At 33.6% G+C, this 17,742-nt stretch overlaps 1 protein-coding gene and 1 long non-coding RNA gene across 3 annotated transcripts in view; one reads left to right on the top strand and one right to left on the bottom strand.

Annotated features, from left to right (window-relative positions):
• Positions 1-3,479, top strand: part of LOC123386570 — a 65,273-nt gene extending 61,794 nt beyond the window's left edge. The window contains exon 3 of the long non-coding RNA XR_006600644.1: positions 2,879-3,479. This is a non-coding gene — a long non-coding RNA (uncharacterized LOC123386570). The remainder of the gene's footprint in view (positions 1-2,878) is intronic.
• Positions 1-17,742, bottom strand: part of CPNE8 (copine 8) — a 230,009-nt gene that overhangs the window by 19,895 nt on the left and 192,372 nt on the right. The window contains exons 17-18 of one of the 2 annotated variants that reach the window (XM_003988551.6): positions 2,935-3,037; positions 1,127-1,184 (exon numbers count right to left, since the gene is read on the bottom strand). In XM_003988551.6, coding sequence (XP_003988600.1) covers positions 1,127-1,184; positions 2,935-3,037 — 161 coding nt within the window. Of the gene's footprint in view, positions 1-1,126; positions 1,185-2,934; positions 3,038-9,330; positions 10,605-17,742 lie in introns of those variants that run through there. The other variant, XM_019834813.2, reaches the window with a different exon arrangement.

Consider the following 17,742-nt stretch of genomic DNA (forward strand, 5'->3'; position numbering starts at 1 on the left):
AAATATTAGCAGAAGCAGCAGCAGTCAGAGCTAAATGACTTTTGCTTTAGACACTGGAAGATTATAATGAAGCAAAGCATGACCAACCAACCATAGAATCGAAAGAAAGGATTTCCAGGGTCAGCAATATAACAACTTTGCCTGTGGTGCTTTACCTGAGATGGATAGATCTATACTATCCTTATGGAGGCGGCTCTGGTGGTTAAAGGAGAATCATCCCAGCAATGATGATAGTATAATCAGCCACCTATGTGCTTAAATTAACCTGTAATGTACTAAAGCTTGTTCTAAATATTCTACAATTATTCTCATTTCCAAAGCCCCAAGCTAAATAAAGTCATTGTTAAAGTAAAAACACCTGAACCAGGTGAATGCCATGTGATCATGCAGTTGCCATCTAGCATAGTTGTCTTTGAAAGGAATTCACCAGATGACTGGGAACAAATTATCCTTAAAGAAGTTTACCCAGATGACTAGTTACAAAAACACCAGTCACTTCATTGGCATTTGAGCAAGGTCTGAGCCCAAACAGAGAACTACTCGTAACTCAATTTAGCATAATTTTATAAAGTGTCATTAAATCTCAGATGTTCAGTTCCATTTTCATTTTACTTTGCTCTTTCATAATGCAGAACTTATATATTTATAAAGCTAATGTCTATCAACTAGCTAGTGTCTGAAAATCCATTATAGTAGCATATTATGCTTGTGTTAACATCTCTCTTCACAATCTAATGGTTTATTAATTTAGTGCTCATCCTTAAAGGTTTTTAGTGAACCCAGAGTATGTTTTGCCTTGGGAACAACAACTCCACTTATCACTCTGTCACTCATAAAAAATATTATTTTGGGGTACAAACCATATCTAATGGAGTAGAAACCTACATGTTGAATTAATCGATACTGGAGAGATAAGGCTTAGTCAGAAGACAATCTCTTCATTTGCTCAACTGAATAGACTTCATCGTGAGATATCTACATTTACATCTCTATGTACATGGATATTATATACAGATCCACATTCATATTCACATTCTTATATACAAAAAAGAGTAACAGAAACCTTACAGCATGATGAATCAGTAAATAAACTCCCAAGGAATACTGTTGAAATTTTATTACTCACCATCAAATTCTGCTGGTCCAACACCCACTATAATTATTGACATTGGAAGTTTTGAAGCCTTCAAAGAGAATACACAATTGGTTTACAATTAAGAAGTTGACTTCTTAAGAAAAGAATTATAATTTAAGAAGAAAATAATCTCCTGTTTTGATATTTTTTTCAGATGTTCACTAAAATAGGTTTGAACACATCACAATAATATACTTGATTCTACTCATTCTTTTTGAACTAACTGTATATACACTTCTTCAGTGGGACATTCTCTGGGAATGACCAGCCTTGGACATTATGAAAAATAAAAAGTATTGCACATCTGCTTTCACTTGCTATTCTCAGCCAACATCTTCTTGACTGAGGGTATCTCTGGGCATTTTATTCATGTTTTCTCTCCCATAAAAAATCTTTTAGTTGCTGTAAGGGAAAAATGGTACTATATTTGTGAAAGAATAGTACCCTACTCTATCCCACTTATACCCAAAGTTAGGGAAAGCAATATTAATTTATGCATTAAATATCCATGGGATTGTGAGTGATATTGAATATTTGATTCAAAAATATTTGCATATTTTCCCATCATATGTATCACTTAAACAATGTAATCATTTTAAAGAATTTAATGTTCAGAATGTGAGATCCAGCAATAGAGAAAAGGAACACTGTACCAACCACATCTTCAGCATGAAGATCATCAAATTATGAATAATTGGTCCTCAATACATCATGTCTTATTAGTTTAAGCCCAAATTATTAAATTCCTATTTTCAAGTGCACACGAATGCCACTGGCCAGAACATAAAGGAAATCAAGGTGAATTCAACCCAAGTAATTCTAGTTAAAAAATAACAAATAAATGTGTAAGCCTTACTTCAACTGCTGTTTATGTATGTTTTTTTTCAGTAAATATCTATAATTTTCCCCCCATATGATCCTCCACCAAACAGCTAATTATATGTTCCCTATGTTATTAATAATTATGAGCTATGATATGCAAAGCACTCATGAAACCCATTTTCACTAAATGTCAGCTTTGTGCCAAACATGTCTAAACTTGGACATGGAAAGGTGAGTAAGATATGATTCTATAGAATATAGTCTAGGAGCATGTGGGCAGCTCAGTCAGTTGAGCGTCCAGCTTCAGCTCAGGTCATGATTTCACGGTTCATGGGTTCAACCCTACATTGGGCTTTGCTCTGACAGTGTGGAGCCTGCTTTGGATTCTCTCTCTCTCTCTCTCTCTCTCTCTCTCTCTCTCTGTCCCTCCCCAATTCATGCCATATCTCAAAAAAATAGTCTATAAATATAGATTTTATAGATTATAATCTAATAAAAAGACAAATAATCATAAAAATAAATAATTAGGAATTATACAAGGATGGATTTTGAATAAAGTCCAGACCCTTCCAGTTATATAGAAATAAGAATGTCAGTACAGTGCTCCTATAATTGAAATGTAAATATCAAGAAATACTTTGTACAAATTGTAAGATTGAGTACAAGTACATCCAACTAGTAGAGGTAAGCACATTCATGCACATGAAGGTGATGGTATCATCTTCTTTTTTTTTTTATTATTCTGGGAGGAAAATAATTTTGTTATAACACAGTTATCCATACTGCTTAGGTTAGTCTTTATGAACTAATGGTACATATACATTTGAGTTTTCTGGATAAGGTTAAGAATGCAATCAGTTGCAAAAGCATGAGCATTTTGTTCCACTATTAAGTCAACTAACATTAACTCTTTCAACATAGGTTGAAAGCACACTGCTGTCACTTAGCCAGCTCAAGACTGAACGATCCCTACTCACATTGACTATGGACTCCTTGGTTTGAGCCATATCCGAGATAACACCATCTGTCACAATCAGGAGCACAAAATACTGGGAACCATCTTTTACGGAAGAAGCATACCTAGAGCAATAAAAAGATAAAGAATACCACAGAAAATAAAACAGCTCCTTTGTATGTGATGGTTGCTAAATATAATCACGATAGTCAACAAACCTTTAATCTCAAGAAAATATTTAAACTTGTATTAGGAATCTATATCATGCAAGCTCTCAATACATTTTTCTGAAATAGCACGTTAGAACACAGCAACATTACTTCATGCCAGCACACAGAAAAGCCTGCCTGTCTTGGAAATTCACTCACTAATAAAAGGTGAGATGGATGAGGGTATGTTTAGCACAAAGGAATGGATATAGCTTTCAGAAACAGATACCCTGGCTAAGCAACATATTATGTGTATGATCTTCAGTAAATTACTTGATCTATCTAAACTTTATTTTTTTACCTTTAAAATCAAGACTATACACCTCTGTATTGTTAATACAGAAACCGCATGCATGCTAACCAATATATAATACAGTTTTATAAATGGTATGATTATTATAAAGACAATAATCATAAATGCTTTTTGTTTCGGACTAGACACAGGTGATGATTATACAACATAGTGAATGTGCTGAATATCATCTAACTGTAAACTTCAAAAGTTACTTTTATGTTATGTGAATTTCACCTAAGAAATGCAACAGAAGAAATGCTTTTTGACACATCCATAGTTCAAGTTTTTCTTTTTAATTTTTTTAATGTTTATTTATTTTTGAGAGAGAGAGAGAGCATGAAAGGGACAAGGGCAGAGAAGGAGACACAGAATCTGAAGCAGGCTCCAGGCTCTGAGCTCTCAGCACAGAGCCCAACATGGGGCTTGAACTCGTGAACCACAAGATCATGACCTGAGTGGAAGTCAGATGCTTAATGGACTGAGCCACCCAGGTGGCCCCATAATTCAAGTTCTTAATATGTGTTAAATTGATGAAAGATGGGGAAAAGAATACCAAACAAAGACAAAAATTAGGTATGTATTAAGAATATATTCTAGGGGCGCCTGGAAGGCTCAGTCAGTTAAATGTCTGACTTGTACTTAGGTCATGATCTCACAGTTTGTGGGTTCAAGCCCTGTGTTGGGCTGTGTGCTGGCACCTCAGGGCTGGAGCCTGCTTTGGATTCTGTGTCTTTCTCTTTCCCTCCTCCGCTCACACTCTGTCTCTCTCTCAAAATAAATAAATAAACATTAAAATTTTTTTAAAAAATGAGAATATTCTAGTTCTTGAAGTTTATCAGAGTTCTCACCAAGTAATACTCAGTAATTTAGAGGTGAATTTTATGCATGTTATGTTTTATTATACCTCTTTTTTCCATTGTGTTCTACTTTTTGGGTATCTAGATTATATTCTCAACAAGAATACCTTTTTTTTTAAGACAATGCTTTTATTTTTTTTAAGTTAATTTACTTATTGAGAGAAAGAGAGAGAGAGAGAGAGAGAGAGAGAGAGAGAGAGAGAGAGAGAGAGAATATTCCAAGCAGGCTCTGTACTGCCAGTGCAGAGCCTGACATGGGGCCCGAACTCACCAACTGTGAAATCCTGACCTGAGTGGAAATCAAGAGTTGGATGCTCAACCGACTAAGCCACCCAGGTGCCCCTCAACAAGAATAACTTTTATGATTTTTAGAATATAATTAGTATGCAGGTCATATCTAGTAACAAGCAAGCATTATGGTACTCTTAGGAGATAAACAGTAAATGAGAAGACTTTGGTTGACTTCTGTAAAACTCATTGAATATTTATGTATCATAGAATCACAGAAAGATAGTATCACAGAGAAACTGGGTTCAAGAAAACATCTACTTTTTACCGATAAAATTCCTTCATAACCTGAAGTACCCAAAGGAATCAAATTTGAGCAGATCAGGGACAGACGAATCACATATGTCAGGGCAAAACTTATTTCTTGGAGAGCAGAATTAACAACGATATGGACAAGAAAAATATTTACAATTTTTCCGTAGACTAGAGAAACTCATAATTGCTCATGCAGCTAACAAAATGGTAATTTCATAGACTGATCAAGAGAATACAGTAAGTGTCATGTTCACACCCTATAAAAATAGCATTGAACTGGTTCCACAATGTATAGTCAAAACTATTCCCACAATATTGAACAAATGATCTTCTCCATTAAGGAATTTATAAGTTTGATGGTTACACAATCAATGAAAAACAGTTGAAACCAGATCTGAGACTATTCCATTTAATGCTTAGCTTTTTTTCTTACTAAAAGAAGTCAGGTAATCTCTGTCAGGTATTCATTTTTAATTTTTAAATACCCATTATTTTTTTTAATTTTTAATGTTTATTTATTTTAGAAAGAGAGAGAGAGAGAGAGAGAGAGAGAGAGAGAGAGAGAGAGAGAGAATGAATGAGCAGGGGAGGGGCAATTAGAGAGGGAGACACAGAATCTGAAGCAGGCTCCAGGTTCTGAGCTGTCAGCACAGAGCCCCACGCGGGACTAATCCATGGACTGTGAGATGATGACCTGAGCCAAAGTCAGACCCTTAACCTAGTGAGCCATCAGGTGCCCCAATACTCATTATTTTTAAAAAGCATTTCTTACTATGTTTCAGAAACAGGGTTTTATATTTCATGAGATTAATGGAAGACTATAAATAGCTTCTGAGTACAATAATGTAGCTTTTCTGCTCTTCTTAAAATGGCAAATTTTTACCAGATTCAGAAACAATACAGAAAGTAAAATATTATGCATTTCTATAAATATCATTTCAAGTGGCTTAACTGTCTGAATTTTTTTTTTTGGTATTTACTTTTTATTTCTCTTCCAACACTTCTGATCACCCATAAAGTCTCAGTTGTTAGTATAGTTTTTCCCCCAGCTTTATTGAGGTATAATTGGCACACAAAAAAACTGCACAGAATTAAGATATATAACTTGATGAGTTTGGGCATATTCATAAATTCATGTTACCATCAAAACAATCACAGTAATAAGTATACCACTTCTTAAATTTTCCTGTGTCCCCTTTGTGTGTGTGCACATGGTAAAAAAAATATTAATACAAAATCTACCCTTTTAACAAAAATTTAAGTGCACAATATCACATTGTTGCCCATTGGCATATCTTGGCAGTTGTGAATAATGCTACAGACACTTCTTCGAGATCCTGATTTCAGTTTTTTTGGATGTATACTCAGAAGTGGGATTTCTGGTAGCTCTACATTTTTTGAGAAATCTCTATGTTGGTTTTTCATAGCAGCTGCACTAATTTATAATTCCCACCAACCATGCACAAGGGTTCCAATTTCTTCACATCCTTGCCAACACTTACTATCTTTTTGACTTTTTGATAATAGCCATGCTAACAAGTGTAAAGTAATGATAGTTCACTGTGGTTTTGATTTGCATTTCCCTGATGATTAGAAATGTTGAGCATTTTGTATGTACCTATTGGCCATTTGTGTGCCTTCTTTGAAGAAATGTCGGTGCCAGTCCTTTGCCCATTTCTAAATTAGTTGTATTTTTGCTATTGAGTTGTATGAGTTCCCTATATATTTTGGAAATGAACCCCTTATCAAATATATAAGTTGCAAATATTTTCTCACACTCTGTAGGTTGTCTTTTCATTATGTTGATGGTTTCTTTTGCTTTGATGTAGTCCCACTTGTCTATTTTTGCTTTTGCTGCTTGTGCTTTTGGTGTCATACTCAAGAAATCGTTGCCAAGACAAAGAAATCATTGCCAAGACCAATGTCAAGGTTTTCTCTTTTATTCTAAGAGTTTTATAGTTTCATGTCTTACGTTCAATTTTCAGTTAATTTGTGTGAGTGGTAGTAAAAGGATCCAATTTCATTCTTTTTCATGTGTATATCCAGTTTTCCCAACACCAATTATTGAAGAGAGAATTCTTTCCTCATTTTGTATTCTTGGCACTTTTGGCAAAAACCTGCAGGTTTTTGTCTGGGCATCTCTATTCTATTCTATTGGTATAGACGCTTATTTTTTTTTATATCAGTACCTTGCTGTTTTAATTATTGCACCTTTGGAATATGTTTTAAAATCAGACTGTGATGCTTGCCTCCAGCTTTGTTTTTTCTCAAGATTGCTTCAGTTATTCAAGGTCCTTTGTGGTTTCACATATATTTTAGGATTTTTTTTTCTTTATTTCTGCAAGAAATATCATTAAGATTTGGGTAGGGATTGCACGGAATCTGTAGAACACTTTGGGTAGTATGGACATTTACACAATATTAATTTTTCTAATCCATAAATATGGCATGTCTTTCCATCTAACTGTGTCTGCTTTAATTTTTTCATTGATGTTTCATAGTTTTCACTATAAAAGCCTTTCACTTCCTTAAGTTTATGCCTAAGTATTTTATTTTACTTTTTTGGTGCTTTTATAAATGGGATTATTTTCTTAATTTCCTTTTCAGATAGTTTGTTATTTGTTTAGAAATGCAACTTTTTTACAGGTTGATTATGTACCCTGCAACTTTACTGAGTTCATCAGTAAATGGGTTTTCTTTTTGTTTTGCTTTGTTTTATTTTGCTTTGTTTTACTTCCTTCAGTCTTTAGGGTTTTCTACATGTAAGATCATGTCATCTGTAAACAGAGGTAATTTTATTTTTCCTTTATAATTTGGATGACTTTTACTTATTTTTCTTGTCCAATTGCTCTGGCTAAGACTTCCAGAGACATGTTGAATAGACGTGGAAGAATGGGCATCCTTGCTTTGTTCTATATTTTAGAGGAAAGCTTTTAGTTTTTGGGTTTTTTTTTAATCATTAAGTATGATGTTAGCTGTGACCTTTATTGTGTTGAGGTAAATTCCTTCTGTACCTAATTTGTTGATAGTTCTTATCAGGAAAGACTGTTGAATTCTATCAATGTTTTTTCTCTATCTTTTGAAATGGTCATGAGATTTTGGTCCCTCATTCTGTTAATGTGTTGTATCATATTTATTGACTTGCATATGTCAAACCATCTTTGCATGCTAGAAATGCATCCTACTTGGTCATGGTTATAATTCGTTGAATGTGCTCTTTTATTCAGTTTGCTAATAATCTGTTGAAGATTTTGACATCCATGTTTATCAAGGATGTTGGTTTGTAGTTTTCTTGTGGTGCCTTTGTCTGACTTTATTATCAGGGTAATGCTGGCTTCATAAAATGAACTTGGAAGTATTTGCTCTTCTATTTTTTTTTTTTTGTAACAGTTTAAGAAGAATTGGTATTAATTCTTCTTCTTTAAATCATTGGTAAGATATGCCTTGTAGCCACTTGGCCCTGAGCCTTTTCTTTGTTGGGAGATTTTTGATAACTGGTTCATTCTCCTTATTTGTTATTGGTATCTACATCCTTTCTATTTCTCTTGATGTATTCTTGGTACATCGTATATTTCTAGGAATTTATCCATTTCTTCTAGGTTGTCCAATTTGTTAAAGTACAATTGTTTATAATAATCCCTTATGATATTTTTTATTCCTGTGAAATCAGTTGTAATGTTTTCTCTTTCATTTTTTGAGTCTTGTCTCTTTCCTTTCTTAGTCTAAGGGTTGGTCAGTTTTGTTTACCTTTTCAAAAAACCAACTCTTAGTTTTGTCAATTTTTTCTATTGTTTTTCTATTCTCTATTTCATTTATTTCTGCTCTAATTATTATTATTTCTTCTGCTAACCTGTACTTTTTCTTCTTCTTTTAGTTCCTTTTGGTGTAAAGTTAGATCCTTTAAGATTTTTCTTCTTTATTAACATGCAATGTTTATTGCTATAAACTTTCCTCTTAATAATGCCTTTACAATATTCCGTAAGTTTTGGTATATTGTTCTTTCATTTATCTCAAGATATTCCCCAATTCCTTTTGTATTTTTTTTTTTTTTTTGACTCAGTGGACATTCGAGAGTATGTTGATTTCTATTCATTAATGAATCTTTCTGATTTCTTTTGTTTTCTACTGTGTTTGCAAAGGAGACTTGGAATTATTTCAATCTTCTTAAATTTATTAAGACTTGCCTTGTGTCCTATAATCTATCCTAGAGAATATGCCATGCGTGCTTGAAAAGAATATGTATTCTGGAGCTACTGAATGGAATATTCTGTATATATCTGTTAGGTCCATTTGGTCCAGAGAGGTGCTCAAGTTTGCAGTTTCCTTATTGATTATCTATCTGAATGATGTATTCATTATTAAAAGTGGGGTACTGAAGTCTTCTAATATTATTGTATTAGAGTCTATTTGCCCCTTCATACATGTCAATTTTTTGCTTAGGTGCTTTGATATTGGGTGCATATGTATTTATAATGATTATATCTTCCTGTTGAATTGATACTTTTTAAGAAAAATTTCATTTTAAGATAAATATTTTATTTATTTAAGATATATAACATGATGGTTTGATAGATACATAGTAAAATGATTATTACAATCACACTAATTAACATATCATCTCCTCATATAGTTCCCATATTTACTATTTTAGCAAATTTCCAGTATTCAATACAGTATTTCACCGCAGTCATCATGCAACATATTAGATCTCTAGACTTATTCATCCTACATAATGCAACTCCTTATCCTTTGACCAATATCTCTATTTTCCCTACCTCCCCTCTCCTGCTAACCACCATTCTACTTTCTGCTTCTATGTATTAAACTTTTTAAAATTCCACATATAAATGAGATCATGCAGTGATTTTCACTGATCATGCATTTTTCTTCCTAAGTCTTGCTTATTTCACCTAGCATAACATTATGCAGGTTCATCCATGTTGTTGCAAATGATAGACTCTCCTTTTTTAAGGCTGAATAATACTTCATGAATATGAACGTTTCTCCCACTATCAGAAAGTAGAGCTTTCCTATGAAATCTTCTATAAGCAGAAATGGTATAAAGTAGAAAAAAAAAAAGCAAGTACCATTAGCTTATATGGAACTTTTTGAGTGTTCGTTCCCAGACCTAAACAATAGTCTTAGATTTTCTGACACCTTAGGACACATCTTGCTAACAGATGCACAGAAAAGTGGAGATAAAGCACAGATGCTCACAGACATGGTTCAAAGCTAAGGCACCTTGATGATGAGATGCTGAGCGTAGTTCCCAGGGAAGGGGCCTGGTGGCATCACTCTCATGCTCGTGATGCACGCTGCCTCTATGACCGCTTGCAGTAAAACAAATACTGCAATCTATTTCATAAAAGCAAAAATCTCTGGATTTCTTTTGGTTAGTGGAAACAGATCCTAATATAGGTCTTTTGTAAAAGTGAAGTGGTGTAATGTGAACTTTTGAAAACTGGAGGATACCTGTGTATATCAATCAACATATCACATAAACTGACCCTTTTATTATGTAATAACCTTCTTCGCCTCAAAGTCTATTTTCTCTGATAGAGGTATAGCCACCCTCCCTGCTCTCTTTTGGTTACCATGTGCATGGAGTATCTTTTTTCATCCCTTCATTTTTGGCCTATGTATGTCCTTAGATCTAAGTTGAGTTTCTTGTAGACAGCATATAGTTGGGACTTGTTTTTTTATCCATCCAGCCACTCCATGTCTTTTCATTGCTGAGTTTAATATATTTTCATTTTGGTTTTCTTTTGATTCACCAGAAACTATTTACCTAAGAGAAGGAGAGAATATATTCATACCACCAGAAGAGTTAGGAATAGAACCTGAAGCAGATATAGTAAACCTGGAATTTCTCTTTGTTGTTTATCTTAAAACTTCATAAGGATTCTGCATTTTACTTTATAGGATCCTTCATAAGGATTCTGCATTTTCTGCATAGGGATTCTGCATTTTACTTTATAATAAACATGTGCTTTTATTAATGTTTTATATTTCTTAACTTCGAATGCTGTAGAAAGATATATGAGCTTATTGTGTGGCTCTCACTACTGCCAGATGCACTAATTTGAAAATAAATTTCAGTTTACATAAGAACTATTCAATCTATTTTAGTCTTTATCGCCAAAAGCACCATAAATTAATCTTTTAAAACTTGCCATGATTTCTATGGCATTTGCCGTATGCATTGACACATTGTTGCACTTTGCAAGTAAAGGTAAATTTCAAACAAAATCATATTTTGTGCTACCATTTCTAATTTAGCCCACTTTAAAATATTATGATTTGTGATAAAATAATTGAAATGCTACAGAAAGTGCTAAGTAGAAAGTAGAGGCTGATCACATCTCGATCTATCTTCCAGAAGGTAACCCTGATATATACTCTTGCAGATTCAAATTATATTTTAAAGGTATTAAAGAAGCTTGCTGCTTAAAGGAAACTGATGATGAATCCTTCTGTAAATTGCATAATTAAAACTTTTATTATTAAAAGCCTGCTAAATGTCCTTTTTCATATATAGGCAATCCATAATTTATATTTTAATATTACTGTGATAAATCTGAGAGAGAGGTTAACTTTGTCAGGGGTTTGGAATTCAAACGCATTCCCCTGGAGTCTTTTGTCAGGCAACTTTCTGGGATCATGTTTATAAAAGTGCATAAGTGGTTGGTTCAGATTTGTGGGATATTCTTTCAGCTTACTATTGGTTCATAGGAATAAAGAGGGCAACAAGATAAGAAACTGACTCAAGAATGTTTTATTTAGGTAGTTTACTTTTGATATATGCAATGAATTAAATTTTAATACTAAATAAATCTTACTAGTTAAATCTTAATACGTAAATATTTCAATACAAAGTAACAGTAATTTTTATGTTACAAAGTTGTATTTTTGGCAGTGTGATGAAGTGACAGACTGTGTCCACAACCATATGTAGTTTTGTTGCACTTTCTTTTATGTGCCTTTATCTTTGGAGCACAGATAAAAGGGCTTAAGTTTATGCAAGGCATCATAACAGTTATCTGGGATAAGATTATTCTGTTAGGAATTTTAGCTCCACCTCAAATGGCCACTCTTCCATATCCATTTTGTCATCAATAAAATAGGAATAATAACACTACTGACAGCTCATAGAGTTATTGTGAAGATTAAAACAAATATTCCACATGATGGCATTGAGCACATTGTCTGAGACAGACTATGGGTTCAAAACTGAAAATGAATTTTAGTTGATTACCTGCATCTAGATATCTAGATACAAAAATCTAGTCAGTAGTTAGAAATTGATAGATCCCTCATAGAAACTGAAATATGACAGCCTCAAAACTAGTAACTGGTTAGGCACAAGAAACAGAGGACTAGTAGTTAGGAAATAATGCATATTATTCAAGTCAAGGGAAGAAAATAGTAAAATTTTCATGATAGCCTGAAAAGATAATTGATACTTTCATTGGTATATTAGTTTATTTTCAAGTTATAAGCTGGTAAAAAATACCAACAAAATATATTTCAAATAACTTAAAGTTACTGAGGTAGAATTCTAGATGAAGAGAAATTTTGATGATGTAAACAGGAATGTAAAAATAGTAATCGCCATATATCCAAGAGGGCACTGACATTAGTCATGGGATGAGTAAACTCCACTCTATTACAACCATGTCTCTATAGACACATGATTTCCTTAACATGTTTCTTCCTCCTATTGCTAGTTATTGAGAATTAAACATAGTGTTATAGATATTAGGTGTATTAATAAATTCATACATGGAAAGGATTTCTCTGATTTTAAATTTGTTTTCAGTGTACAACATAATGGTCATGCATTAGTTTTGGTAGGCATGATAGTCTTACATGTTAACTTGGTTAGGCTCTGATAGCCAGTTATCTAGTTCCCGTGAAGCTACTTTGAAGATATAGTTAATATCTACAATTGGATGACTTTAAGTAAATGAGACTATCTCAAAAATGTGGATGGGCTTCATTCAATCAGTTGAAGGCCTTAACAAAAATGCTTTTCCCAAAGGAAAAGGGATTCTGACTCAAAACTGCAAGAATATCATCCTACCTAAGTTTCCAACCTGCCAGCTTTCCCTACAAATTTCTGATTTGTCAGTGCCTACTATTGCATGAGCCAATTCTTTAAAATAAATTTCTTTATCTATATATCTATATTTGTATGTCTTATTAGTTCTGTTTCTCCTGAGGACCCTGCCTCATACAGTAGGTATCTAGCACAATCACATTTTCCATAGGTCATTAAAATAGACTAAGTATTATCATTAACAGTTCCTTTAGTTTTCTATTATAAACTCGCTTAGTAAAATGTAGTTATAATGCATGGTGTACAGAAGATTCAATTAAACAAATAGGTGTGGATTTATCAGTAAATGCAAAGAATTGGGCTTTATGTTGGTTTATAACATATACATTATAAATTATATTATTATAAATATTAAATATAATTTAATTTAAATATAATTTATAACATATGGTATTTATATATATGTGTGTGTGTGTGTATATATAATTAATTATATAATTAAGTCACAATTCCTGTCTTCAGTGGAGAAAAAAGTCTACATGTAACAATTGAGTGGAATCAAATTAGTGAGTGTTTTGATAAAGGTATTCATAAAATGACAATTCGTAGCTCAGAAGTAATGATTCTCTATGGCTGAAGTACGGCACATGTGGGAGAATGTGGAGGGAAATCAGAGTGGATGAGTGGTGGTAGTTGGATATTAAAAGTTCTTAAATACCAAACCAAAGTGTTCAAAATTAAACTTGTCACAGGGCACCAATGGATGTTGAGTGGGATTTTTACATTGTCTGAAATGTTATTCCCTAGACAACTCTATGAAAGGAAAACTGGTAAGACAGGAAGTTAGAAGCAAGCGGTTGGATAACCTCAGAACATCACAAAGAACTTTCAATTTTCACAAACATGATGCTTTGGGTGTTAACTCACAATATTGTTATTTCAATATTATCTAAAAAGTCAATAGTCTTATAGATTCAAGTTCTAAAAATGAGCATACGGTTAAAATTATTATTCTTAAAAAGAATAAGAATTCTTCAAAATGTTAATAGAAAACTATCACAAATTAAGCTTTTATCAATATAGAAAACACACTTTATGAGAAGAAAAAAAAATCAAGCAAATAAAAAACCATTTGCTTTTTATTTTACAAAATGTATTTTTAATGACAAATACCTTAACATACAGAATTCAGTTATTAAACATTTGTTAAGTACACTTACCTCCTATATGATGGGCATGTTGAAGAACTGATGAATGCATTTCAAAGTAACAAAATACTCACTGAGTTTTATTTAAAACAGGAGTCTCATATACTGTAACTAGGGAACTTCTCATGATTTAGAAAAAATAGTACCTTGTCTTTTAAACTGATAAATTTTTTGGATGGTGAGTTTGGGTCAGACAGAAATTGTCTGTCTTAATAAAAAGTTTAAAAATTAAAGTAAACCTATTCTCAAAGATAAAGGAGTAAAGCATTTCTTATGTAGCTTCATAATAAGACATAGATACATGAGACTTCAGATTGTATTGGAAGGAAAAGAGGATTTCTCAAAAGCCGTATCTTATGTGTTTCTTATTTTCTCTCATTAAAAAAAATAATAAAGAATTAATAGATCATGGATTATTGCTGAGAATCTGATAGTTAGCTGGCATCTATCCCTATCTTTGAGAGTTTCTTAAAATGCTAGACAATACATGAAAAATGGTAATAGGACAGTATAGAGCCTACAGTTTTAAATGGTATATAGAAATGCAGCTAGAAATTGTCTATCTAAAAGTTTAATTTTAATAGTAGAGATATCCAGGGTAAAAAATATAAAATTAACTAGTAAACCCTCGAGAATATTTATCATAACTAGCATGAATTCGCACGAAAGAAATCCTATCATTTTTCTATCTTTTTATAAAAGACAGTCATCTGTATAGTACTGGGTGAAAGAGAATGAGACAACTATAATTTATTTTGTACTAGTATTATTTTTTGATACTGCTTTATTTGACAAACATCAAAAAACTAGGAAATAGAGTACAGATGACACTACTCACATAGGCTAATATAATTAGCTAGGATATGTTTTTCAAATTACAGGTAATGACCCATTAGTGGATTTTGAAATCAATTTTGTGGGTCAAGACCTGTATATATATGAAAAAAAATAACAAAAAATAATAGAAATAGAAAGGGAGGGAAAATTTCCAGACTCATTTTATGAAGCCAGCATTACTTTGATTCCCAAACCAGAGACCCAGCAAAAAAAAGAGAACTACAGGCCAATATCCCTGATGAATATGGATGCAAAAATTCTCAACAAGATACTAGAAAATCGAATTCAACAGCATATAAAAAGAATTATTCACCATGATCAAGTGGGATTCACTCCTGGGCTGCAGGGCTGGTTCAATATTCGCAAATCAATCAACGTGATACATCACAATAAAAGAAAAGATAAGAACCATAGGATCCTGTCAATCGATGCAGAAAAAGCATTTGACAAAATTCAGCATCCTTTCTTAATAAAAACGCTCAAGAAAGTCGGGATAGAAGGAACATACTTAAACATCATCAAAGCCATTTATGAAAAGCCCACAGCTAATATCATCCTCAATGGGGAAAAACTGAGAGCTTACCCCTTGAGATCAGGAACACGACAGGGACGTCCACTCTCACTGCTTTTGTTTAACATAGTGTTGGAAGTTCTAGCATCCGCAATCAGACAACAAAAGGAAATCAAAGACATCAAAACTGGCAAAGATGAAGTCAAGCTTTCACTTTTTGCGGATGACATGATACTACACATGGAAAACCCGATAGACTCCACCAAAAGTCTACTAGAACTGATACATGAATTCAGCAAAGTCACAGTATACAAAATTAATGTACAGAAATCAGCTGCATTCTTATACACCAATAAATGAAGCAACAGAAAGACAAATAAAGAAACTGATCCCATTCACGATTGCACCAAGTATAATAAAATACCTAGGAATAAATCTAACCAAAGATGTAAAAGATCTGTATGTTGAAAACTATAGAAAGCTTATGAAGGAAACTGAAGAAGATACAAAGAAATGGAAAAACATTTCGTGCTCATGGATTGGAAGAATAAATATTGTTAAAATGTCAATACTACCCAAAGCAATCTACACATTCAATGCAATCCCAATCAAAATTGCACCAGCATTCTTATCAAGGCTAGAACAAGCAATCCTAAAATTTGTATGGAACCACAAAAGACCCCAAATAGCCGAAGTAATATTGAAGAAAACCACAGCTGGACGCATCACAATCCCAGACTTTAGCCTCTACTACAAAGCTGTAATCATCAAGACAGTATGGTATTGGCACAAAAACAGACACATAGACCAACGGAATAGAATATAGACTCCAGAATTAGACCCACCAGTGTATGGCCAACTAATGTTTGACAAAGCAGGAAAGAATATCCAATGGAAAAAAGTCTCTTTAACAAATGGTGCTGGGAGAACTGGACAGCAACATGCAGAAGAATGAAACTAGACCACTTTCTTACACCATTCACAAAAATACACTCAAAATGGATGAAGGACCTGAATGTGAGACAGGAAACCATCAAAACCCTAAAGGAGACAGCAGAAAAAAACCTCTCTGACCTCAGCTGCCGCAATTTCTTACTTGACACGTCTCCAAAGGCAAGGGAATTAAAAGCAAAAATGAACTACTGGGACCTCATGAAGATAAAAAGCTTCCGCACTGCAAAGGAAACAATTAACAAAACTAAAAGGCAACTGACGGACTGGGGAAAGATATTTGCAAATGACATATTGGATAAAGCGCTAGTATCCAAAATTTATAAAGAACTCACCAACCTCCACACCCGAAAAACAAATAATCCAGTGAAGAAATGGGCAGAAGACATGAATAGACACTTCTCTAAAGAAGACATCCAGATGGCCACATAAAAAGATGCTCAACGTCACTCCTCATCAGGAAAATACAAATCAAAACCACACTCAGATAACACCTCAAGCTGGTCACAGTGGCTAAAATGAACAAATCAGGAGACTATAGATGCTGGAGAGGATGTGGAGAAATGGGAATCCTCTTGCACTGTTGCTGGGAATGCAAAGTGGTGCAGCTGCTCTGGAAAACAGTGTGGAGGTTCCTCAAAAAATTAAAAATACAGCTACCCTATGACCCAGCAATAGCACTGCTAGGAATTTACCCAAGGGATACAGGAGTACTGATGCATAGGGGCACTTGTACCAAAATGTTTATAGCAGCACTTTCAACAATAGTCAAATATGGAAAGAGTCTAAGTGTCCATCAACTGACGAATGGATAAAGAAGATGTGGTTTATATATACAATGGAATACTACACTTGGCAATGAGAAAGAATGAAATATGGCCATTTGTAGCAACATGGATGGAACTGGAGAGTGTTATGCTAAGTGAAATAAGCCAGGCAGAGAAAGACAGATACCATATGTTTTCACTCATATGTGGATCCTGAGAAACTTAACAGAAGACCATGGGGGAGGGGAAGGGGGGGAAAAAGTTACAGAGAGGAAAGGAGGCAAACCATAAGAGACTCTTAAAAGCTGAGAACAAACTGAGGCTTGATTGGGGGGGTGGGGAGAGGGGAAAGTGGGTGATGGGCATTGAGGAAGGCACCTGTTGGGATGAGCACTGGGTGTTGTATGGAAACCAATTTGACAATAAATTATATATTAGGACACCATAGAAATAAAATAATAGGACACCATAGAAATAAAAAGGAAATATATAAGTATTATTCCATAAATAATCCTTTTTTTAGTTGTTTGTGTCCAGAGTTGAGATGTAAAATTCATAACTTAAAACAGATTGTGGGTGGAAATATTTCAAAA

Source organism: Felis catus, chromosome B4 (genome assembly GCF_018350175.1).
Source record: "Felis catus isolate Fca126 chromosome B4, F.catus_Fca126_mat1.0, whole genome shotgun sequence".
NCBI classification, from domain to species: domain Eukaryota; kingdom Metazoa; phylum Chordata; class Mammalia; order Carnivora; family Felidae; genus Felis; species Felis catus.